Genomic DNA, 25824 nt, shown 5'->3' on the forward strand with positions numbered 1-25824 from the left:
AGGCCCATTCCGTCAGTTCATGACTAACACTGTTAAAAAGTAGACTTGAACTGACGGAATTGCTCTTCTAAGAAGAACCCAAAAAAAAAAAAACAAAAAAACCAAAACTTGCAACTCATCTTCCCCAATCGATCATCTTCCCCAAAATCGATTGGGGAAGATGAGTTGCAACCATCCCAGCGCCCTATTGATTCATCAATTACCCTTAAAAGAACTCCAAAAAAATAAAATTTAGGGTTTCAAACTGGGAAAAAACCCCAAGTCAAAACCCTTTTGCGCACCTGAGATATTCCAAGCGAGAGAAATATTATCACTTTTGATTACAGAACCGAACGACGATGTATCAGAATCGAAAAAGAAGAAGAGGAGGGGACGAACCTACTTGAATGACTTTTCAGATTCTTCTTCTCACCTCCACTTCATGGGTTTTTTTTTTGGGTTATTTTTCCCCAGTCTAATCCAGATCTAGTGGGTTTAAAAGTTTCAGTTTTGATTTTTGTGTGTTTAGTTCATGAAGTGGAATATGCATTTGGGGCAGACCTAAAGTGATTACCGTTGATTTCAATTTCAGAAATCTGTAGTCCAAAGACCATTTGATTTCTAGAGCTGTGGTGTTTTGGATCGTTTCAGCAGACCTAGGCGACACCAAATCTGTAGATTTCAAGCTGTTTGAGACGGTTCCAGAGGCTGCAGTTCAATTTCCCCTCATCTTCCCCAAACTTTTAGGGTTTGAAAAAGGGGAAGATGAGTTGGGCTTTCTTCTTGGGAATCATGAGGAGCATATCCTAGAATTTTCAACAGAAAACAGATTATTTCAGAGCACACTGAGGAATGGTTCTCAAACTTTGTGAAATACAAGTGCCTTTGTGCTCACACGCTGATGGAGAATGAGTAGATTCTTCAAATTTATGATGATTATGTGAGACAACCTTCTAGAGAGGAAACTGGCACAGTGCGGAAATGTTCTACAGTGCTCTAATTCCCCTTCGGAATGTCATAAAAGGTAGAGGGCCGCTTCCTAGAATCTGCAGATAGCTCCTGAAAATGGAAGGACATGTTGTATCTTAAAAGTGTGCTCTTCACTTGCAAGAAAGAAGTGATGGAACATCCAATTGCAGAAGAGAAGAAGAACTAGAGAATGAGACCTAAATTAATTGATTATTGAACGACATATGGGTTTTTGCTCTTTCTTTGATTGAGCCCATCTGAGACTCTGGAATCTAAATTTTGGATTGAATCAACCATACCTCTTGTTTGTTTCTCCTGCTGTTTTCCAATTTCTTTTTATTTTTTACTTCAATGGAGTTCTTGTGTATCAAATGACCTTGATTTGGGATTTTTTCCCAGTTTGCCTAGGGTTTTCCTGTTTAAAGCTCATTCCTATTATTTCTCTTAATCATAATTACAGAAATAAAAGAAAAACCCTTATGGTTTTGAAACCTGCAACTCATCTTCCCCAATTCGATTGGGGAAGATGAGTTACAGGTTTTTTTTCTTTTTTTTCTTTATAAGGGTAATTTTGTCCATTCACCTCATTTTTTTTCGGGTTCTTCTTAGAGAAGGGCAATTCCGTCAATTCAAGTCTAATTTTTAACAGTGTTAGTCATGAACTGACGGAATGGGCTTATTTGTTACCGTTTGCAAACCTCAGGGGGAAACACAGAATTTTCCAAAACTGGAGGGTGAAAATATCCTTTCGTCAAACTTCAGGGGTGGTATGTGTAAATTTTCCTTGATTTTATTATGTGTACTTGTAAAACCGAAATTGGACCGAACTTGATAGTAGCTAGCCTTGATTACAAACTGATAACAAAAAAGATAAGAAACTAGATCAAACAGGGGAGTGGTCAAAACTGATCGAAACCAAAACTTTCTTAATGGCTTGGTTTCGAGTTGGTCTCTAGTAAAAGATTGAAACCAAAAAACCAGATCGATTGACACCCTTACCCCAATAAGAACTATTCCACAGATACCGGATAGGGCTGGTACTATTATTGAGCACAGCCGATACATCCGATCCGATACCGATACATAGAACCGTGTTAAAACTTAAAAGTTTAAATTGAAACCCACTTCCAAGTTCCAACCCAGATGCCGTACACCACCAGATAGTTTTTACTATTTTAGTAATTACACCTACTAACTTTCAGGCAATAAATTTGGGTGTGTACTCAATACTCGTAATCGATCTGGTTGGAGAGGCCTTCACAGGTCAGTTCAATTCCTCTGGAATTTTATTTTATTTTTTGGTAAAAAATTCCTCCGGATTATTAATTGGAAAGGTAAACTACATACTACCGATGTAGATACATAGCTGTGCATGTGGGGGGAGTGTATCCCCTGCTCCCAAACACATGTGGGGCTGTGGGGGGTTAAATGACCGCCCATTCCTCATGAATGATCGCCCTGTTGATGGCGCCGTGCACATTCCCATTGGCCCCTATACGCACACAGGGGTCACATTCCCAGAGAACTTTACCCATTTTAAATATTGTTTTTATATTTCTAGATGGGCTTGTCGAGATGGTTTTCTAGACAAGCAAATACTTTTGGCCCCATTAAAGGTCATTTGGATATTTTGAGTAGGATAGACCTGGGTTAGTCATGTATACGATTTTATATTCAAATTCAATTATTTTATCCTCGAGTGTATATCCATGCATCCCCTCAGTGGTTCACACACCCCCTTGTAGTCCTTAATTTTTCAATAGTTTAGTTTGTCACTTGACAAATTTGATTTAGTTGAAACTTGATATGTGAGAAGGGGATGTGCGATCTACCTGTCTATAAAATTTTAACCCCGACCTATCGACATCACCATATGACAAAAAATAAGTTCTTGATCATCTAGAAAAAAGAAAAAAAAACCATAAAATGCATGTTAAATAGGCTGTCTAGCAAATTCCTATTAAGGGTAAACATTACCCAAAAGAAAGGGTATGGGGTTCTTGCATTGGCAGAGTAGAAACAAATTCTTAGTCTACACACCTATATTTATCGCATGGCAAGTCAGATGAAGCTTAAATTTTGAGGATAGGTAGACCGTGGAGACATGGTAATACATGAAAGGATGCGATTGAATTAGGGTTTGAAACTTGACGTGTGGCTAATCTAGATAATATCCTCTCTATCCAACGATGAAAATGGCAGTATCATTATTTTCACATGGCACAAATAGATATGCTGGTTTGCTATTTGTTTCTAGTCCACCCGACCTACGTGAGTTTTGCAAAACCTAGCAAGCTTGGAGAGTATCTCTAGGTTAGCACAAATATCTACCACGTAATAGATTTGATAGAATTGAAATTTTGTAGATAGATAGACCCTGAGGTCTTGTTCACATGTCAAATTTCAATAAAAATTAGTTTGCATTGTAATTGACACATGTGTTTTCAAAATGAATTCGCAAAAGGAGACTAAGAAGAATCAAATTCCATACACAAGCACTCCTGGAGAGGAATCTCTCGATTTGTGTAACATCAAGCATATGTTAGGAAGCAGTTTCCACTAAACACAACAGTTCACAACTTGCAAGCTGCAAGTGACTAGCATACAGAAGACCACAATGGGCTTGGTCAAAAATCTATTTGAGATGAACTTGGTTTGAAACTCCTAGTTTAACCTATCCACATCTGTCCTTTTATTTAAGGCTTTTTATTCTTTAAATATGATACAAATATTTTGAAGTAAAATTGTAAAGGGAGAGGGTTCTCTGAGCAAGCGGCATATGGGAATGTACTAATGAGATGCGATAAAATGGTATCACATGCGAGATCATTTCATATGAGGAGAGAGTTAGAGAGATAAACATATAAGTGCTAGTAAGGGTACAAGTTTGGCCTGACGAGCCTGAGCCTACCCAAGCCACCTTTGACCATCACAGGGCTTGGGTTGGGCTTTTCAGCCCATGGGCTAGGTTAGAGTTGAGATTTCTAGGCCTGGGATAGGGCCAAATTAATGACAAAATATAGGGGTTGCCAGGTCAGTAACAATCAAGGCCAACCTAGCCCTGCCAACCGAATCAGGTTCAATCAAGGCTAGGTTGGATTGAAATGAACCCAATAGGGCTGGAACTGTGAGATCCCAACCCTGACCTCTGGGCTGGGCTGGGCTGAGCCTAGGTTGAGTTAAAGGTAACCTGCCTTGACGGCTCAAAAACCCTTTTCCCAATTATAAAATAAGAATTGAGAAATAGATCGCTGCTTGGGTTTCTAGAGCCTGCACACGTCTGCTGACCAATGGGAGCACATGTGCAAGTATTGCCTTAGGCAGGATTTCCACCTTTCCAAAGCGCAAGAGACACGTGGGTCATGTGACCAGGTAGGTTCTTTTCCCATAAGAATCTTACTTGAAACTTTTCTTTTACCTGATTTTCACTTGAAATAAGAGAATTCTTAAAAAAAAAAAATTGTGTCTCTTAAAAGGAAAAATTTCAAGCAAAATCAGTACAAATAACATTTTCAAGTGAAAATAGGGCATTGCTCAAAAACATTTTCATTACTTGAAATGATTCTAGAATGGATGTGACATGGGCTTGAGCAAGTGTGTGAATCACCATATCAATGACTTGTAAAAGAATAAGCCTTAATCAAACTTGAGTTTTCCTATAAGCCAATTGTTTTTGTGATGCAAACACTTGCTTTAGCCCATGTCACATGACTCACATCCAGTCTAGAATCATTTCAACTAATGCCTATCCTTGTCTCCCCCCTTAGGTGCCATTCTCCAATGTTAGATATTTGAATTCAAATTCTTTTCTTGTAGTTAACTAATTAGATTTATTTATTAATTGGTCGACTTAGGTGATATTGAAATTTAATTTTCTTAATGAATTCAAAAATTACATTAATTTACTATATATCCAGTTGATATCAAAATCAAGTTTCCTACAAGCATACATGATCAATGCCAAAATTCACTAAACATCAAGTGTAGTTATCAATTAAGCATGCATATGTTGTCTTATAAACGTCGTTGGAACATAGTTTCTTTCTTTCCAAATGAGGTTGCTGCGAGGTTCACCCAGTCCACCACTTGAGCAGTGAACTATTAATACCTCCACACTATATTTACGTAGTTACTATCTATTGCCATTGGAATCTGAATCGTCATGTTGAGGGGAGATCTGTATACCACAAATCAAGAATTGAGCAATAGAGAGGGTTGGAGCTGACTCCGAGGTGGACTCTCCGATGCCTAAGTTAGAACTCCAAACTACAATAGTATGAGTTGTGAATTGAAAGACCGCTGGCGTGAGAGCAATTAATTGTGAATATGACTGATTGTGTATTTTATCTCATACCTTACTTTCCTGTTTATAGGATAAATGGTTGGTGAAGCTGGGTTCCTAGTTGGAGTTGAAATAAGGAAAGTTTCCTTGTGGGTCCTTGCCTTTATTGTGGTAGAATTGTGGGTATAATTCGGCAGAAGTGAATTCGAATTATTGTAACCGATGGGAGAAACCATTCAATCTCATAACGAAACTAAGGGTTTCGATCATTACTTCAAACTTCACAAGCACAAAGCCTTCACGCGATCTTAACCCTTTTGCAATGAGTCTCACGTACAACTTTTGCATTCCGTTGAATGCAAGTTCCTTCACAATCAATTAGGTTTTTATCAAAACCATAATCACAAACTTCTTGTTGTAGAGAAAGAGAGAGGAATGATTCATTAGAGAATGTGAAAAAACTCAACTATTGTGTTGAACAATTATGAGAGCCACACACACTTGGGTTTTCATAACATATCTTTATATAATGCAAATCCCTTATGCAAAGTGATTAGTAATTACCAAATTATCATTGGCAGGCCGTTTTTATGCATATCACAAGTACAGAAAAGAGAAGAAGTAATACCAAGGTTTTTCGGCAAACATCCACCTTCCAATTGTAATCCCTCTTAGAGAGCACCTCAGGCGCAACATAGTAGGGCATCCCAAAGATCTCCCTCGGCGGTTACCTATCATGAAATAATTTTACAGTAGAAATCACCGAGCTTCAGGGTTAATGTCATAGAGATGAACACATCTCCAGTGAGCTATGAGTGACAGACTCCACCATTTGAATTGCAACAGAGAGCAACACCTCTCCGGTGAGGCGGTGACAATGAAGGATGGCCTCCATCAATGGATTTGTTAGGTACTAGCCTCTATTTCGATACATTTGTGTCCGATAAGAGAGAGAGAAATTTCGTTCAGAACAAAGTAGTGTATGTCATTCAGGTTTTGGAATTTAATTAACGAACGAGATTTATTGATACCGATTCCACATATGATTAATAGAATAATCCCAACCATGGATTCACTTACCTTGCTCTGCGACAAGAAAAACTTTTGAGTTATTTAACGGATGTGACAACTTTACAAGGATATTTAGAAATTAGAACTTTTGTTTCTATGAAAGTGTAATCACACAAACCCTACACCAATCCCAAAAAATTAACCATTTAGAAATTAGAACTTGATACCTTCTTTTATTTTAAAAAAATTATTTAAAACCAAGATTTAAAGAATGTTTAAAATTAACTTAAAAGTGACATATCATTATGTCATTTTTTAAAAGATATTATTTATCATGTACATTTTTCGGGTACACATGTGGAATGATATTATAAAAAAATTATTTTTTTCTTCTTCCTTTGAAATGACCCTTACCCCTCCTGTATGATACCCCATCCCGCTCTCTCATTGGGGTCGTCCACTAATTTTATTGCACAAGGACAGTGTGACTACCCGTCCTCTTTAAAGAAAATCACATTTATTATGACATTTTTGTAATTATTGTATTGTATATTCTAAACTTGCCATGTAACCTGGCGTAACAATGCTTTTATAATGTAATTAAAAAATCCTACTTAAAGGGCACTTGCCATCCAATACTATTGAAAATGGGTTTGTAAAAGTGTTCGAGAAAATATAATCAAACGTGACCTTATAATAAAGGACTAAGGGGCACTTCATTTTATTTGGTCAAAGAACAAGTCTCATTTCCTACCACTTCTTCAAACGTGTGAACTCGTGGGGTGCATCAATGTTTTGGTTAGATACCAAAATTCAATCACAAGGAATCATGCTACTTCGTCTGGACATTGGCCTCATAATAAATAATAATAATAAATTAAATAAAAAATTATCATAATCCTTAGCCTTACTTCCTTGTCATGTTGATACACTTTCTTTAATCATTTTAGTCTTGTTTGCCACCAAATCTTTTTTTGCATTACTTCATGGTTTTAAAACTTGGGATCTGATTAGTTGGATCAACTGATTCAGATTAATCGGTCGAGATTGATACTGATTCTGATTGATTCGAGTGGCCGACTATTACGGGTGTTAATTTTTAGCCTAAACCGGTTGTACTGATAAAAAAATTGGATCGAATCCTTATCGGTTTGGGTTTGGCTTGACCTTTCATAAAATCGACACAAACCAAATCGAATATATTGAATGATACTAGAAAAACCCAATAAAAAAAAATCAAAACCATAATTTCTTTCAAAGAATACATGCTTTCCTATTATTTTTAATGTATATAGACGAAATATTGAAACCGAACAAATAACAACCCAATAATTGATTGATAAGAGTTCGTTAAGTCAATCTAATAAAACACCGAACCCAACTTTATCTTCAAAGGTTTGGTATTAGGCTAAATCTAATACCAAACCGAAAAATGTAGAACTCAATTGAAATCAGATCGACCAATCGATTGACACCCTTACAATCTAAAATGCATTTCTAGGGTTAATGTAGAATTTTATCGATATCAACTGATTCTGATTGATCCAGATCAAAATCGATCGAGATGGATTTGGATCCCAATTCCGCTCTTTAAAACCTTATATCATTCACAAACCTATATAATCTTCCTTGCTAATGTTAGTTTCTCTTCTCAAGAAGAAGAATCAAATTAGGTAACTCTACCACACACTAGAATAGGAGTAATGCAATGCCATCTCTTCTTTAGAAATAGATAAAAATAGAGCAAATAATGATGTCTGGTAATGTGGGAGAGAGATATATATTCAAGTAAAAGGGACATTTCATATAAGCTTCCAACCTACTAGCATAATTATTGCTCAATAAATAATTGTTATAATAATACATTTACTTGTCCACTTCAATTACATTAATATATTATAAGCACAACAAAACCAGACCTTCCATTAGGTAAAGTTGATTAATTAGCTCTGCTAAACTAGTTTCCGTGGCCATTCTCCTTATTAATTTTTAATGGTTTCATTTGATGAAGCGGTTACTAGTCGGTGGGTGAGCAGTGTAATCCCGTCACCCATCATGGGTCATTCCTAGATTGTTTTTTTATATTTTTTATGAGAATAAAAGTTTCTCTTTCGCATCAAGATGTTGATATTGTACGGACAATGGGTAAAATGGTAAAAATTTGGTATTGTATTGATATTTTGGAGGCAAAAACATCTAATATGACCGATAGTAATTGATACCTATCGAATACTATATCAGCTTTTGAACTAGCCGATACCCATTCTGATACCATGAGCTAAAACCCTGAAATAGGAATCAGGATTAAGTTTATGCGTTGATTGGTAACACTTACGCTCTCAAACAATTCCTTATTTCTGAATGGAATTATTATTTTTTAGATTCCATGGTATTTTTGGGAGCAAAATCACTCCTTGGTAAACTTTTGTTGGAATTGATCTCGAAGTATCTTTGGAGCAGATTTAATTCGTGGGACCATGGAATCAGACTAGATGCACCAAGTGGAATTCCGCTCTCAAACTACTCTCGCGAATCAAAAAACATTGAAATCACTTTTCCATAAGGTTACCAATCAGCGCCTTAAACGCCTAGTCAATTCTGATTTGAATGGAGTGATTCATCTAATCCGATTCTAATAACTTAAACCATGCCTAGAAGTATCTAATGTTACTCCATAGTCTATAGACCTTATGGTGTCAAAAACCGAAGAAGGGAACCTAATCAAACCCATAACGGTTCATCTTTAGTTCGGGTTTTTTAGAAATCGGTAAAAATCAAAACCGATTGTAATAAAACCCGACTTCAATTTAGCTCAATACATGCTAAAACCAATTCAGTCTAAATCCAAATCGGATCGATCCAACTTGACCATTTTTACCCTCGACATATTTTTTCATAAAATAAATAAATAAAGGGAAAAAGAATGTCACTCAATCATATGTCCCCCATGCGCCCTGACATAGGGATGCACAAATTGACCACCACGCACCCCCTATAACCTCAAAAATGACCAGGGGGTGTAACGGTCATTTTATATACCCCTATGTCAAGACGCAGGGGCATCGTCTATGGCACGACCAAGTGGCATTCTTTCTCTCAATAAATAAATAAAAAATCATAGACCCTTTCAAGTGATAAACGGTGAATATGATGATCATTGCCGCCAGCCTTTAAGGACATGCGCTTCACACCGAATCATTCCGACCGTCTTAAATCCTAGTGGGTTTCACGAGATGCTCAGAGTCTCAGACATAACTACATAAGTAAGTCAACTTCCCTCTTTACTCACCTACAGTTTCCTCTGTTTAGTTACTGTTAAAGGAAGTGAATGACCAAATTACCCCTGCACTTGACTAAAATGTCCATCATATCCCAAGTCCTGACAGAATTACTGGATATTATTAAGGTATCGCCACGTAAGACCAAGTAGGCCGGCAATATGGATGTTTATCACCTCCAGTTTGCTGACGGCCCAGTTCCCAGTTCTCAACCTGAAGACCCTCTACCATGCCCAAACACCGCTCGGTGGGTCACCATCCCATTAGAGGAACTGGGAACTGGGCCGTCAGCAACTGGAGGTGATAATTTTCCGGCAATATGGACCGTTTGGGTTCAAGTGTCTCTTAAAACCGGTCAACCATTACCGAACCAACGCAACGGGCAGTCACCTTCGTTTTCGAGAGAAACAAAGCGAGAAACTAGAAGGATTTAGAGACCAGAGCAGAGAGAAGAGTACAGAGCTCGAGCTTCCATGGCCAGAAGGATATAGAGAGACCATCAGAAAAAAATGACTCAGATTCGCCGTAAAATCCTTCACCTGGACCTGCAACTACAATGGAACATCTTCCATCGGGTCACCTTCTTCCGCAAATTCTTTCGCTTCGTTTGGGATCGTGTTCTTGCCTTCTACCCCAGGAAATCCTTCAAGTACAGGGAGTTACCACGTAACGCTTCTTCCATCTCTCCGGCAACAATCGAGATCGAATTACCTTCCGGAGATCCCACATCCACCTCCAGGGATTTCGATATGGATTCCGAATCGGTGACTTTGAAGATCAGTCTCTTGGGTGATTGTCACATTGGCAAAACCAGTTTTATTGTAAGTAGAGATAGCAATATTTTAATTTCTACCCTGTTTGATTGTTTATGGGTTTTGATCGAATCTTTTTCTTTGTTTTGAAGATTAAGTATGTAGGAGATGAGCAAGAACAGAGTTGCTTGCAGATGTCAGGATTGAATTTGATGGATAAAGTATTCTTAGTTAAAGGTGCAAAAATTGCTTTTAGTATTTGGGATGTTGGAGGTGATCATGCGTCTCTTAATCACGTTCCCATCGCCTGTAAAGATGCCGCAGCCATTTTGATCATGTTCGATCTCACAAGTCGATGTACACTTAACAGGTCTATCACTCACTCTTGTCTTTGATCTATAAGTCTTTATTGAATAAATCTATCTAAAATTCTGAAAGATATTTGATTCAATCGCAGCGCTCTCGGGTGGTATCATCAAGCCAGGAAGTGGAATCAGGTATTTCTCAAGGGGTGATTTTTGAATATTTCATAATCAGAATAAGAACATCTACAGTTTCTAACATTTCTCTTTCATGTGTTGGTTTTCTTGTTTTCAGACGGCGATTCCGATATTAATCGGGACCAAGTTTGATGATTTCGTTCATCTTCCTCTAGATATGCAATGGGCAATCGTGACCCAGGTAACAATTTTGTATCTTTGGGATCATAATTTCAATTTTAAAAAATTTGAAATACTTTGGGTTTGGGAAGAGCAGCTTAGCTCTGTTTCAAGTCTGAACTGAACTGAGGTTCTTAATACTTTAAAGGTTCATATCAATTCTCAGTTTTTCCAATTCAGATTTGTCCTGTTAATTGCTGAAAATGGTAATACTTGATGTGAATATGTTTAGGACTTCCATGCCATCTTACTAGTCAATTTTATGTCAGCAAGATATTTGTTTGTGGAAAATTTCTCCCTCTTCCATTCCCCACACAACCCCTCACACACATTTAGACGAACACATTAAGGATCACTTATTGAAGCCCCTAAATTAAAGGTCACCTGGTTATCACTTCTGATTTTCTGGGATGATTCTTCTAGGAAGCACTTTTTGATTTTCATGGCAAACTAAAATTTTTCCCAAGAGACTATTGTTGGAAGAGAATCACCTCAAAGTCAAAAATGGGAAAATTTACACGGCAATACTGAGAGGAATCACTCAAACCCAGATGGAAATGTACCAAATAGACTTAAAATTAAGCTTTTTTTGGAAGCTTTTAGTGTAGTTAATTACTTGAGTTGGAAGAGTTCTCCAGTTTTGGGGGGTGGGATTTCACTGTGAACAAGGATCAATTATATGGGAATGTTCTAAACTTGTATAATAAGTTAATTTGTAATTGGATTTGACAGGCAAGAGAGTACGCACAAGCCATGAAAGCAACATTATTCTTCTCGAGTGCGACACACAATATCAATGTGAACAAGATCTTCAAATTCATCACTGCCAAGCTTTTCAACTTGCCATGGACAGTGGAGAGGAATCTAAACATTGGAGAACCCATTATCGACTTCTGAGTTTCTGAGGAGGTGAACTGGTGGGTTGGTCTTCTTCTTTGTATCGATAAAAAACACATATCGAATCAAACCTGTACATAGCAAAAGTGATTGTGTAGTCGCAGAAGAAAAGATGTGGAAAGTTATTGTCTAGTGGTTTTGGCTTTCTGTGTTTTGGGGTTTCTTTTTCTGAGCCAGAGTACCTACCCGGACGTGTAAGCTTCACGTATAGTTAGGTGATGACATGTGTCTTACCTGTTGGCTATTAAAGAAGGCGGCTATCTCTTTTTTTGGTTAAATTAACGAAGGCGGCTCCCCTGGACAGCATTGGACACATGCCATTCTTACTTCCAAGAATGTCCTTTTATAGGGGAGGTGTCAACTTTCAGCCTGAACCAGGTGAACCAATTGAAATGGTTAAAAAATGAATTAAACCCTTATTGGTTTGGTTTCATTTTGGATTTGCATGAAACTGGTGGAAAATGAATTGGACTGGGTCAATCGAAATGGAAACCGAACTGAACAGTGAACACCCCCCCCCCCCACCCACCCAAATGACAAAAATTGAAAAATATTATAAAGAAAGGTTGCGGTAAACTAACATGCAACACCAATGGAGGAGTGGGATGGGGTATCATACAAGAAGGGCAAGGGTCATTTCAAGGGAGGAAGAGAGAAATAGGCACAATGGGCGCTAGTTTACGGTGTATCGGTGGTGTGCCCAGCCTTTTCCTATAAACTAAGATCGACACAAACAGGGAGAGTGGGATGGGGTATCATACAAGATGGGTAAGGGTCATTTCAAGGGAGGAAGAGAGAGATAGGCACAGTGGCACTAGCTTAAGGTACTGGCGGTGTACCCAGCCTTTTCCTATAAAAAAAACATATTTTCTTATTATTTTTAGGGGGAAAAAAAGGCTAACCGATCACGTAGTTCCTGTGCCCATACATAGGACTCTGTGAAATTATCACTCAATTCCTGTGAATTTAAAATCTCATTCAATCAAATGCTCTTGCACGTACTCTTACTGACTCTTGCACTAGTGCAAGCGTCAGCTACGCCACCAGACAATGATCTCTTGCATTATTTTTGATGTATATATATATATATATATGAAAAATTGAAATTGAATCATGTCTTATTGATTTTGTTTCAGTTTGGCCTAATACCATATTAAAACCGGTTCAAATTGATAAAAAATCGGATTGAATTGACTGATTGACAACCGAAGTATACACATCACATGAAGCTTACACTTATGATCCAAACTCCATTTTTTTTATTTTGGCATTTGGAATCATGGATAAGAAGGAGACCCACCACATCTCGTGGGTCATCACAATCAGGGTAAGTAGGTTGTTTCTTAAGACATTTTGAACACTAAGAGCATTTCAGATATTCGTAAATAATAAATACAAATAGTGATTCTTACTGCATAATATTTTGTACTTCGTTAAAAAAATATTCTTAGTTGCACCACCAATCAGCGAACATTTTTACAAAGAAAAAGCAAGGATCTGATGCTTTATTTTCCGTGTTGATGTAGTCACATTAAGGTCTCTCTTTTGCTTTTTTACTTTTCTCTCTTCCTAATTTTTTAACAGAAAGAAGTGTTTCCTCTTTAAGAGATAGAGCACAAGGATAAGGACCAAACCACGGCTTTGAATCTTGCCAAGGTTGGTCAGGCTATGAACGATGTATATTACTTTAATGTTTAATGTTATTTTTTCTATTTTATCATAAAAAAAAAAAAAAAACCATGGGCTTTGCGTTCTAAGATTTTAGCAAATAAGTTGATAATAAATTCGGATTTCCATCGAAGTCTGACATGCTCACATTAGTGAGATCATGGTTTGGTCCTAGTCCTTTTGGGTTCTCTCCCAAAAGAGATATATTAAAAAAAAAGGCCGTGCAGTCTTGGCATCAGAGTGGAGGTCAATGACAGCACGCGCATGAGTATCAACACAGATGAGATTTTTTATTTTAGGAAAAATTTGACAATAATTTTGCTCACTCTTAAGTCTGGATATAGGAGTCGCACAAACAAGCATCATTCTTTTCTCCATAAAAAAAAGGTAAAATTGCAAAGTGAAATTTACTTTGCAATCAAATGGGTGAATGAGACCCATAAAAAACAATTTTCTTCTCAATTTGAAATTTATCTGATTTTTCTTTGCATCCCTTGGCAATAATCAAACGAAACCTCAATGGATTAATCATTGTTTTTATTATTTAGGAAATCTTTAGAGATTTATTTAAAAAGGTTAAAAATTTGGAATGCATGCAAGGAATCAAATAATGTAACTGGTAATAAAATGAGGCTTATATCTTCCAAGCTCTGTTTGGTTGGAAGGAAAGGAAAATGAAATCATGAAATAAAAAGGAAAAGTTATAATCATGATTGTATAATATACCAAAAAGTTTTATCTTATTTGGTAAGGGAGAGGGTTCCCCACGTTGCACGTGTGGGAAGGAATCTGAACACCATACCAATGTGTATTTTGAAAAATCATTCATATGAGATCCATATTTTCAGAACAAGTGAGAGAAAATAATTAAAAAAATCTTGTGAGAGAGAAACTGCACATGGGTGACATGACCATCTTCTTTCCATCGTCATGTGATGTAATGAATATTATTAATTTGATTTTATTTTCTCGCACTTTATTTCCCTTATAACGAAACAAAGCTTAGGAAAAAGAAATCTCATAGAATCAGACAAATAACATTGCGGTTTGCTATTTCTGATTTTTTTAAAAGAGAGGATATTAAGAGAAAACAATACAAAAGAGTGCACTGATGAGGAGCCACAAAATTATTTCATACATGACAGGATAGCAAGATCTTGTCATGTAAAGATGTATGTGTGTGTGTGTGTGTGTGTGTGTGTGAGAGAGAGAGAGAGAGAGAGAGTGTGTGTGTGTGCTCGCGTATGATCTCTTGGTGATTCTCTGAGCCATCGTGATAAGGTATGCTAGCACCTCTATCTCTATCTCCTCTCCCTCTTATGTGAAATGACCTTATTGCCCTCTTACATACGAAACTATTTTATCCTCTTTCATTGGTGCACTCCTTCTATGTCGAACCCTCTCTTTTTTTTTTTTTAATTTTAAAAATTAAAAAGTTCACCAGCCATGTATTTTTTTTTTTTTGGGTGAGACTCACCATCTATGAATAGTTTAGCAATATACATGAACTGCTGACATTTCTAAACCGCGTTAGGGTCAAGAGAATAAAGATCAGATTGGATTAATGGATTGGGTCAGAGAAATCTGTAGGTATGCTGTCAATAGGCATCAGTAGTTACAGTTTTACAGAGAATTAATTATTTTTTTACCAAAACAAACAGAGAATTAATTATTTGACTATGTGATGCCTTCGGCTTAAAAGAAGAAAGAAATAGTCTTTTTACCCATACTTAATAGTTTGGTTCCCTTTGGGAGTTTATTAAGACTGACATATCTTTCTGAGAACGTGACTATAACGTTTTCTAACCTAATCTTATACTTTTCCAAACCTTTAGGTGGACCTGGTAGGGGTTGGGGCATCAAAGAAATAAGCAAAAGAAAAAAAAAAAGGTTTAGGGAATCCTTAAAAAGAAAGGGTTAGGGGAATCAATAAAAGAAAAGTAAAAGTAGAGAGACCTCACAGGCAGAAGGGAAACCTTGAATTATATTATTAGAAAGCTTAAACAAAAAATTATTAAAGGATAATTGGAAAGCTGCCATTTGTCCCAAAAAAAAAATAAAAAAATCAATGAAAGTACTTGTAGCAATATCTATAAGTTTTTTTTTAATAAATGTAGGAGAAATGTTCTCTGTGTGGGACGCAGGGCCACACCCAAACAAATGGGGGCAGAAATGACCGGCGTGCCCCCATAAATGGCAAAAATTCTGATTCCTAATGTGAAAGTTGCGGGTTCTCATTGGCTGTCGTGCACGGTGTGACCCCTGCGTTCCAGACAGAGAATACTCCCCCAATAAAAGTATTCCAAGAAAAATTAAACTTGGTGGAAATTTTTGCTTCTTTTTTCATTCTAGTTTCTAGGGTTCTGCCTGAATTTGATCTGAGTTTGGTTTATCCCATGTCCAATTCTAGGTTGTTACACCTTAGTTGGTTTGCTCTAGCCAGATGGTTTATCGGCTCTACATGAACCTGTTTAAACCTGGGTGGTGTAATCATTAACCAGTTGTCTAGATAATATGTCTATTGATGGGTAGTATGTTTTGGTTTGACAAGATAAAAATAACCAAATAAGATTGAATTGATGTGGTTCCACACTTCCACTTCCCTCATTAGGGTTAAAAGATTGGAATTAGATCAGTCGAATTGACCAATTAGAATCAGAGTCCACCAAACCCAATCCCGATTCATACCGATCCAAATCAGTCAATTTACATAAGGTTTCTAGGGTTCAGGCCAGTTTTGATAGGCTCCCTATGAATTCCGGGAGAATTAGAATCGGAATCGACTGCTTACTTGACCCTTGCTCTACACCAACTGCCGCATCATTGACTAGATCATTTTTGTGCATAGACCATCAAAAGTATCAAGTTCAGTCATTTGAAGCTGAAATTAATGGCATGAGAGCATATATGATTGATTCATGATAAATTTTTTTGATATGTTACCAAACTATATCATTACCTAGGCTGCATTTGGTATGCAATTTGGGTCGATTTCGCATTCTTGGATGATAAAAATAATTTTTACTGTCCGAGAATGGAAAATTGACCCAAAATGCATTCCAAGAATGCTGACCAAACTCAGCCTAGAATATCTAGATGGTGAAAACTTTTATCTAGAAAACCTTTTTGCCAAATTTAACAAAAAAAAAAAAAAAACCAAAACCTAATCACCACCCATACACCTAGTAATGATCATAAAACCAAATGTACGACCAGGATTTAGCAAGAATAAGCAAAATCAGGGCGTAGGATGTATCCGACAAACCCAACCACAGAGGGTAGTGGTGTTCTAGTATCTGTTGCTAAAGGCTCTGTTTGTTTTCATGTAAAAAGGCAGAAAAGGAAAAATTTCCAATAAAATAGGATTTCCCATGGTTTGTTTAATGTTTAACATTAAAGGCTTAAAAAATCGAAAAAAAAAAATTTATATGACAAGAAATGGTAGAATTTCTGTCCTTTTTTTAATTAAATAAGTTACAATATATAAAGAATGGTCCAACAAACAAGACCTTGCAAAGCTACCTTGTGTATTTATCATCTCCACCATGGAGATCCGGCCTCATAATGATGCTCTCCATCGTCCCATGAGATCTGACATGCTTGGAGACCAATAGCAATGCTTGGTTCCTTCCCATGCTGTGCAATCCACTCTTCAACGTCCTTTACTCTATCATTCTCATCTGTATACTCTTTCTTACATTTACCAAATGGGTTAATTCCAGGGTTGGCCTTCTCTGCAATTGCAGCAGGCATGTACATTGAATCACCGACTATAGGTGCTCCACAGGCAGCCAACTGTGCTCGGACCTGCATAAGGATGCCCAACCATAGTCAAAATAAGAACTTTGCTCCCACTGATGCCACTGAGATAGAACATGAGGGATGATATTTGATTCGTGAGTATATGTTGTTTTCCTTCATTATTAAAAATTGTATATGTATAACAAATAACTTATACATAAAAGGGGGGGGGGGGAGGGGGGAGAACAATATAGTTCATTTAATAATTCCCAAAAGGAAAGAACAATATAGTTCATTTAGTAATCCCCAAAAGGGAAAAGATTTTGCAGCTCTAAAGACTTGCAAATTACCCTTTTCTTATTGTTCAAAATCAAGCTACCAAAGCAGCACCAATGATTATTCTTCTTTTCGAAAAGAGCCTCACCTTAAGAGACCCTCTTCATTATCCTAACACCAAATGAGGGCAACCTTTAATCCTAAATGAAAACTCTACAATACTTGGAAATGTCAAAAATCTTTCAAAGTGTATAAACCCATCCCTTCCTCCACCCCCCCCCCCCCCCCAAAGAGAAGCACGCGGTAATTGTGATCCTAATGATGGCAATAAAGTCAAAGATGGTAGGAGTGACATAAAGAATCAAATGAGCCTTCAATTTTATAGTGTTTGATAGCAGCAGAACTAGATAAGTAAGGGAAAAGGAAAAGAGGCTGAATGTGTAAAGGAAAATTGAAGAACCTGGTGAGTTTTCCCTGTCAAGAGATTGATTTTACATTCATAAGCAACATCCTTTGAAGGCCATCCACAATCATCAACAGAATACTTCTCTTCGATGATGGCATTTGGCCAGGGGACTTCCTTGCAGTCCAACACCTCAAGCTGGCACAAATACCATCCTTTCACATAATCTGCAAGTGTGAAATTTCTAGTTAAAAATACATGTCAGCAGATACTAGATTGATCAGAAAAAATCTCAAATTACATGTTATAAATGAGATTTTTATTCATAAACTTCACAGTGAAGCTTACTATGGTTCAGTATTAGTAGAGTATATAGCAAGGTTAAAAATATGATATAGAGACTCATTCCACAGAAACTGGCTAGGCTGATCAGATAACACTTCTATGCTCCATCTAGTTCTGACCTCAAGACCAAGGGCTGTGATGACAAGGATTAATAGCTAGAAATAGTACATCTTTTCTTGATTTAATCAAATTTACTTAAGCAAATAAATCCAACTGAGCCAAGAGAAGGAACTTGTATGCTTCCTGAAGATGTTTAAATTCTTTCTAAGCCAGGATCTGCAAATGATATTGCTAATGAGTTCGAAAAACATTAGTTATGCAGCTTAGATTATGTACTAGAGACAGTTTTCCTCTTTGTGGGAAAGTATTTATCCAAGTATATTTCTTCTTATGAGTGATTTTTGGCTCATTTCCTTGCACATTCCCCTCTTTCTAAAGGGCGTACCCAGTGCACGAGGCTCCCGCCACTGCGGGCAGTGCGGGGTCTGGGGAAAGTCATAATGTACGCAGCCTTAACCCTGCTTTTGCAGAGAGGCTGTTTCTAGACTCGAACCCACAACCTATTGGTCACAATGGAGCAACCTTACCGTCGCACCAAGGCCTGCCCTCTACATTCCCCTCTTTCTCTCCAAAAATTTCCTTATATAAAAGAAGGAAAAAAAAATCCAGACTAAGACAAGGGAACCAGCAGCACTATCTAAGATTCAGTCCAGTGGGAATCCTTTTCTGTCTCTCTACAGATCTGGATTGTTTGGCAAAGGTAGCTTACATAACCTATTCTGAGTACCAAAGGTCTTACATGAATATGGTTAAATCAATAGAAAGCAGTTTTAAAAAATAGGAAGAGATATCTTCTCAAAAAAGGGGCAAATAATGTTAAAAGAACAATGAATTGAGAAAATGAAATGACAGTTCATTGAATTAGACAGTCAATTGAAATCTCAGGGCATGCCCTAAGAAATGGGTATCCTATAGAGGGACTGAACAGACAAAAACTATTTCTATTTCTTCCCTTCCCTATCTGTATATATTAAAAAAAATGGAATGGTGAAACAGGACCCATGTAGCTGACTCCATTTAGTTGGGAAAAGGGCTAGTTGAGTTGAGTTTAGGAAACATGAGGGGCAACCTTCATGCCTCCGTGTTTATGCTTTGTGCATTCCATACAAGTGCATTGCCTCTCAAGTATTCAGCCTTTTACACACCCAAAAAAAAAAAAAACAAAACAAAAAAAACACACACACGTTCGCTTACCTCAACCTTCAACCGAAGGTTCCCTGATCGTAGAGCACATAACTATGATCATAGACTAACCTTAGATTGAGTGACCTTAGTGCCCATGCTCGGGTAACCGGCCATAGCAAAAATTGTAGCTCCCGCTGCTGATCAACTCTTGCCTTTTAAATAAAAAATCTCATTTTTGAAGGAATTATTGCTAGAGCTAGTTTTAGTTCCTCATTTCTGATCATTTGTTTCACTTAAATGGTGTCAATACTTTATGGCAACGTTTTATGTTCTCTCTGTTGCAAACATGCACATTTCCCCACATGAAGGATACTTTATCAAAGCTCTAAAATAGTAGCTTGGAATTACACTTTTTGTTTGATTATGTAATAGGGTTACCTTCTGAAATAAGTCTTGGAGCAATATTAACTGGGCGCATATAGTGGGTAATTATTCCAACGGACACAGGTGCAGCAGCAAGAGCACGATAAAGCTTTTTCACTTTTTTCTCCTGGCAATTTGGTAATTAAATAAAAATAAGTTAACTGCTCGTAATAACTACTATTATTGAAAACAAAAAAATGTTTTCACATGGACTTCTAATTGAATGCTGGAGGTTCGATAATATAAGTTGCTTGTTGAGGCATTCTGATCAGTTAACGGCTTCACATATCCATTTAGGGATATGTTGATGATTATGTCAGACAAATGGAAAGTAAAGTATGGAACCAATGGTGCAATCCCAAAATACATTACAATAGCTAATAAATTCAGGAACAGGAAAAAAATATGGTGCAGGATATGCTTGGGCATGATTTATTTTTACAAGGTAAGATACATAGATATTAACAACTTTGCACATATAAGTGCAGATACAAGTATAATATATCAATATGGAAAAATTGTGTTTTTATACATACATAAGTAGAACTTGTTTATTTCTCTGCATCTATGGGTTCAGGATGTGATCCATAATTTCTAATTTAAATAGTGTAAGAGAGGTAGTATATTGCCATTAGATGTAAATTTATGATGCAACTTATGCATATAGAGGAAAGTGCCAGTTCTCAACTTGTGCACACTCATGTTTGTATTCAGTTGACACATCTATTTAGCATCAAGAAAGCAAATTAAGAATTTACCCTGATCTTGCCATGAAAGACCGAGCAGTACTCTTTGGTCCTAGCGAACACAACACTGCAAACAAACAATTCTAAGCCATTATGGTGTTGGTATACGTAATTGGCACCTTAATCCATTTTAAAAACACATTACCAGCCCTCAGTGCAATTATCAATCTGATGGGTGGTCTTCAAAGGAGTAGTTAATCCCAAAGCACGACTGGCAAAAGTCGCGCAGCTTTCTTCAATGTTATCTGTTGTTCCTCCCACCTAACCCAAGTCAATATACATAAAACAAAGATAAATAAATAAATAACTAAACTTTACCATCTTTACAAACAAATTATTGCCACAAACATCAAATTTACAGTAGATGCAACTTCTAATGACAGATTAGAAAATGAAATAGCAAGAATAACCAAATTTCAGGCAAGAATATTGATTCTGCAGTTAGAAAAAGAGGGGGTGGGGGAGCAACAACCTTGTCTTTGCAGTTGCTCTCTTCCAAAATCAATGTCATTTTCAGGAATATATGGTAATAAGAATATAGTGCTCATGTCTAAGTAGCGACGCAGCAGAAATATATTTACTGCATAACTGTAAATCTGTAATAAAGTATTTGCTTAAAGTAAGGTTAGTTTTTGTAATTATTTACTAAAATAAATTAGTTTATATACAACAAGAATAACCCCAAGCAAGCTAAACATGATGCACAAAAACTCCTTAAGAGTTTGATTGGAACAAATTGGATTGATATAGATGACATTTTATTCATTTAAGAAAAAAAATACCTTTTGGCCAACGCTGTAAATTATAAAACAGATAATTTTTTTTTTTGTTTTTTTGTTCCATTTCATGAGCAATATGGCTGGAGGAGCAGCTTGTTGCCAGGATGCTTTGAGATTTGGCCCTTAGTGCACATAAGCAACTGGACCAACATTTAACTGATGCTTCAAAATAGGTACCATATCCTACCTTTATATTAAGTTTGGTCCCCAGTATCAATGCCATGTACTTACAATGACTGGGTTATTTATGACTCAACCAACTCAACAAAAGGTCCCTTGCCAGGAGGTCATGAGTTCGATTCTCCTGTCTTCCTGTCTTCACCTTGTGCATTGAGGCACCCCACTCCCCCCACTTCCCCCTAATTCTCTAGTCCCCCAGTCCCCTCTCACTCTCTAGTAGTTGTAGTTAAAAAACAAAAGAAGGTACCTTGCCAATTTACGGAGTTTAATTTATTACTTCCAGTTCTATATTGTGCTCTCCAGCAATGTCAAGGCTTAATAGAGTTATAGGGACCGAGCAAAAAGTTGCTAGAGAAATTAAAAAAGATCAAATTTAGAAAAAGTTATCAGGCCTACAAACCAAAATATCTTGAGGCTCAGTTCAGTCTTTGGAACGTCATTTCCATACATCTACTAACATACAGTATAACCTCAAACAACACCAGTATCTCTTTTCGATTCCACAAGACTTAATCTGCACTTAGTATTTACAAGTGTAGTTTTCTAAATAGTAATTACTGTTCTCAAAGCAACACTTTTATAGACATTATGACATTAAGTTAATCAACAGTATCAAAATAAGGCACCATCTACATACTGATGTACCAGCAGGTTTGTCCAGAACTACATAGGATTCAGCCACGGCTATAATTCTTGATCTCCAATCAATTTCATAACACCTGCACAAAGTCCACCAGCCAATAACACATATATTATACTTCTGCGCTGGTTAAAGATGATGGGTGCGAGTAGTAGAGGATTCACCAACCAAACAAACACAAATTTTATACTTTTTCCCTTGGTTAAAAGTGACCATTAATCATGCAATGCAAATTGCATGAAAATCTCACGAAGCTCTCCTTCATTGTGATCAATCTCCATCCCTCAGCCTGCATATTCCACAATGGGAAAACAATGTTCTTCCTGAGTGGCAAGGACAATGACAGAGTTGGGAACCAAATAAAGAGGTTTGAGTTTTCCTGCTTAATATTGAGGTGCATCCCGTGGAATGCATTCACTCAGCCACAATTTCATCTCATTCATTTTCCACAAAACATCCAATTCACCAGGTAGTAATAGAATATTGCCTGAATATTGCCGAAAATCAACAGATTTCTACATAGTATAAATCAACCAGTTTTAAATTTTGTATATTTCAACTCAACAAGGATTAAGGACCCAACAAGAAGCCCAGCAACCCAGAAATATTGATAAAAAAAAATAATGGATATTGGATGATGGTTACTTTGGGGGGTTTCTCAACTCAATAGTGAAGGCTAGAACTCCAATAGAAGTGAAGATATTAGATCAGTAATTAACACAGGTATGCAAGACAATCTGAGTCGTCAAACTCGGTCGAGTAAATGAAGACTTGCAATACAAAACTAAAATCACTCAAAATCAACTCCAAAATAATGCACAGTGATAACCCACAGAAGAACAAGGGTTAAAAGCTTTACAATCACAGCAAATTTATATCACCCCAAGATTCAGCAGATGGCATCAGTTACCAAGAAATTTTCCATCTCAAATGGGTGCAATATCCCTCAGAAAACTCAGATATTTAGCAGTATAACCATGATTGGTATTCATTCACAAACTCCATCTTTGAAATTTGCCACATGTAAGTACCAAATAACACTCGAAAGGAGAAGTAGAAATCAAGGGTAAAAGGAGAGCTTCACAAGCTTCTCATTCTCCTCCGATAAGATTACAATCTAAATCCTGAATAGTAAAACAACAAAAAGTAATCATGAAATAAACTCAAAGTCAAAGTCAACAAGAACATTCGTTAACTTAGAAAAAATAATCTCCATCATTAGCAGAAGAGATAAAGCTTCCTTTCCCATGTATTTTTAACTCTAAGATCTAAATAATTATTAGACAACAATATCAGTCTTGGACGTTTCTACTGCTCTCCTGAATCAGAAGGAAAAGAAGGTCCAAAGAGGGTCTAATGAAATTGGAAGGCTTAGTATCAATACATTACCTTGGGAAGCGTTTTGGGTGTATGTGCACTCGTAAGTATGTTCCAGCTTCAACAAACTCATTAGGATGGGCTATCCGGAAAGTCTTCTGTGCTTCCCGCACAGTCTTTCCTTTAATGGACTGTCTTCTTTTCAAAACTGATGGTGCAGTCACTTCTTTAAACAACTTAATTTGCTCAGGTGTCGCACTTGGAGGTGGCACTGGACACACTAATGCATAGTACACTGCTCCAAAATGGATAAGATCTGCAACGAACCTTCATGGATAAAAAGTTTACCATTCATCATTCCTTCCTGACTAGTTCCAAGATAAACAAACAAAACAAGAAACCGCCACACCATTATATGAAGGAAATTAAGAAAAATACAGCAACACTTACAAGTGAGGAAGATCCAAAGCATTACTAATATACTCAAGAACAGGCCCTCCTTCTGAAACAACTAGGTGTTCTACTCTTGGTGGCCCATTTTGCAATGGGCACGGAAGTAAACGATTGTATTTGGGGTAGCTGCAATCAGACTAGGTCTCAGAAAATGCAGAACAAGAAGAAAAGAGTAAACAGATTTAAGGAGAATAATCCAGAGACATACTTTGATGTGAAACTAGCAAAATCCTAGAAGAAAGCAAAATGAACTCATTCATGCAGATCATAAGATACTCCTTGTGCTTTACTTTACCTTTACATTCAACATGGATACTACTATTTCATAAGTAAGCACTACAGAATTTTCACAGTAAGTGCCATATCAAACACTGTCTCCATGTTGGACACCAAGACCTGTATCAGTGTCCCTGTCACCTAGGCTAAAGTACGCTAGGTCATTGTAGAGGAATGAAAAATGAATCACATCTAAAAACAACTAGATGTCATGGTAATTCTCTATATGACATATATGGCTTAGGTCAATGTGCAGAGATAGAAATCAAACCCTCTATCATGGTAATTCACATGAAACGTCAAACATAGGCAATGATTAAGTGACATTTTTCTGAAGCATTCAGAACTAAGTTTAAAACTCCTCCAAATTGTGTTCCTAGAAAAAAGCCTTTCTTGTATTGGTACACTAGAACTAAAATCAACAAAAACACAGTAGGTAGGAACAGGGAATTTCAAAATTGACGCCGGAAAACTCCCAAAGAGGAAAAAAATGAAAATTTTCATTAAAATAGAAGTAAAATAATAGAACTTTCCGAAGAGAAAAGATGGAAGAAGAAGCGCAAAGCAGAAGAGGGAGGGTATCTGTATATAAATTTGGAAATGCCGAAGTACCTGTTAACCGCAGAGCTACTGATTACGGCGCCAACATCTGTTCCAGAAGCGAGACAGACTAGTGCGCCGTTGCTAGAATCCCCAGCACAATTAGCAAAGCTGCTCTTAAAGCGGTTCTTGAGAACATGGGAAGCAGCTAATGTGCAGACGATACCAATGGAGCCCCTAGTACTCCTGCAAGTCGAAGCAATGAAGCTGCCGGTGATGACGGAAGAGAAACTCAGTGCGCCAAACGCCATTTTGCATTCTGCACTCTGTAGATGATGTGAGCGAGTCAGGGAGAAATTGTTATCTTTCTCTCCACTGCAAGTCTGTAACTTGCCGTCGTTAGCTTGAGACAATCGACCTTTACTCTCTCCTTCACCACCGATTGGCGAGGGAAGGCTATGGATGTCAAATTCCTGCGCGATCCGGCCGAACCGATCAAAATTGACTTGTTTCCAAATTGAATACTTCTCGGTTTGGTTTCATTTTGGGGTTTTCAAAAGCGGTAGAATTTGACACCAATCAGACCGACTGAAACTGGAAACCAATCCGATACTTCCTATGGTGGTGGAGCTAGCGGGGGCGCCTAGTGAACCATCCCCGGTTCTAGAGCTGACGGATTCAACCAAGAAGTCTTGCCACCTTGTCTGCTTAGGGGTAAGCTTCTTCTATGTTTGAAAATAGAAGGTGGCTATGTTATCTATTCCAACAATGAATTTTGACCCGTTATTGTTTTTTAAATGGGGAGATGTTTCTATCCAAGAGTGTGGCCTAAGCCAGGTTCCTTGTGCCTCTATTTCTCTTCCCCCAATTGGGGGGTAGAGATGTCATTTCAAGGGGAGGTGGAGGAGAGATAGACACAAGGGAGTAACTACGCTCCAAGGTAGAAAACATTTTTCCTTCTTAAATATATAGAAAATTGAAACCAATCCAGACCAAATTCGATAGGGGACTTAAACTAGAACGTT

General features: G+C 37.3%; 2 protein-coding genes and 1 long non-coding RNA gene across 3 annotated transcripts; 1 reads left to right on the top strand and 2 right to left on the bottom strand.

Moving 5' to 3' along the window:
* Positions 1-1485: 1485 nt before the first annotated feature.
* LOC122640384 (RNA pseudouridine synthase 6, chloroplastic) lies at positions 1486-25142 on the bottom strand. Its single transcript, XM_043833556.1, has 10 exons — positions 24872-25142; positions 23981-24109; positions 23603-23857; positions 22211-22292; positions 20760-20875; positions 20627-20681; positions 19884-19995; positions 17973-18142; positions 16952-17302; positions 1486-1505 (listed from the first exon to the last, which is right to left on the bottom strand). The coding sequence occupies exons 1-9, from the start codon at positions 25108-25110 to the stop codon at positions 17030-17032; spliced, it is 1431 nt and encodes a 476-aa protein (XP_043689491.1). The 5' UTR covers positions 25111-25142; the 3' UTR covers positions 1486-1505; positions 16952-17029.
* LOC122640385 (septum-promoting GTP-binding protein 1-like) lies at positions 9964-11871 on the top strand. The gene is made up of 5 exons (XM_043833557.1): positions 9964-10340; positions 10424-10641; positions 10729-10768; positions 10869-10952; positions 11663-11871. The coding sequence occupies exons 1-5, from the start codon at positions 10029-10031 to the stop codon at positions 11825-11827; spliced, it is 819 nt and encodes a 272-aa protein (XP_043689492.1). The 5' UTR covers positions 9964-10028; the 3' UTR covers positions 11828-11871.
* On the bottom strand, positions 21452-22200 carry LOC122640386. The gene is made up of 2 exons (XR_006329654.1): positions 21821-22200; positions 21452-21668 (listed from the first exon to the last, which is right to left on the bottom strand). It is a non-coding gene; the product is annotated as an uncharacterized LOC122640386 (long non-coding RNA).
* Positions 25143-25824: the final 682 nt, after the last annotated feature.

The sequence above is a fragment of the Telopea speciosissima genome, chromosome 9 (genome assembly GCF_018873765.1).
Source record: "Telopea speciosissima isolate NSW1024214 ecotype Mountain lineage chromosome 9, Tspe_v1, whole genome shotgun sequence".
Classification (NCBI taxonomy): Eukaryota; Viridiplantae; Streptophyta; class Magnoliopsida; order Proteales; family Proteaceae; genus Telopea; species Telopea speciosissima.

Bases quoted from the DNA above. Each gene is read 5' to 3' on its own strand.
- LOC122640385 (XM_043833557.1), top strand. From the start codon at position 10,029: ATGACTCAGATTCGCCGTAAAATCCTTCACCTGGACCTGCAACTACAA. The intron at 10,341-10,423 runs GTAAGTAGAGAT...TTTGTTTTGAAG, and splicing joins TTGGCAAAACCAGTTTTATT to ATTAAGTATGTAGGAGATGA. The intron at 10,769-10,868 runs GTATTTCTCAAG...TCTTGTTTTCAG, and splicing joins AAGCCAGGAAGTGGAATCAG to ACGGCGATTCCGATATTAAT.
- LOC122640384 (XM_043833556.1), bottom strand. From the start codon at position 25,110: ATGGCGTTTGGCGCACTGAGTTTCTCTTCCGTCATCACCGGCAGCTTC. The intron at 20,682-20,759 runs GTAATGTGTTTT...GTTTGTTTGCAG, and splicing joins GATAATTGCACTGAGGGCTG to TGTTGTGTTCGCTAGGACCA. The intron at 19,996-20,626 runs GTAAATTCTTAA...CCAAATTGCCAG, and splicing joins TCTTTCATGGCAAGATCAGG to GAGAAAAAAGTGAAAAAGCT.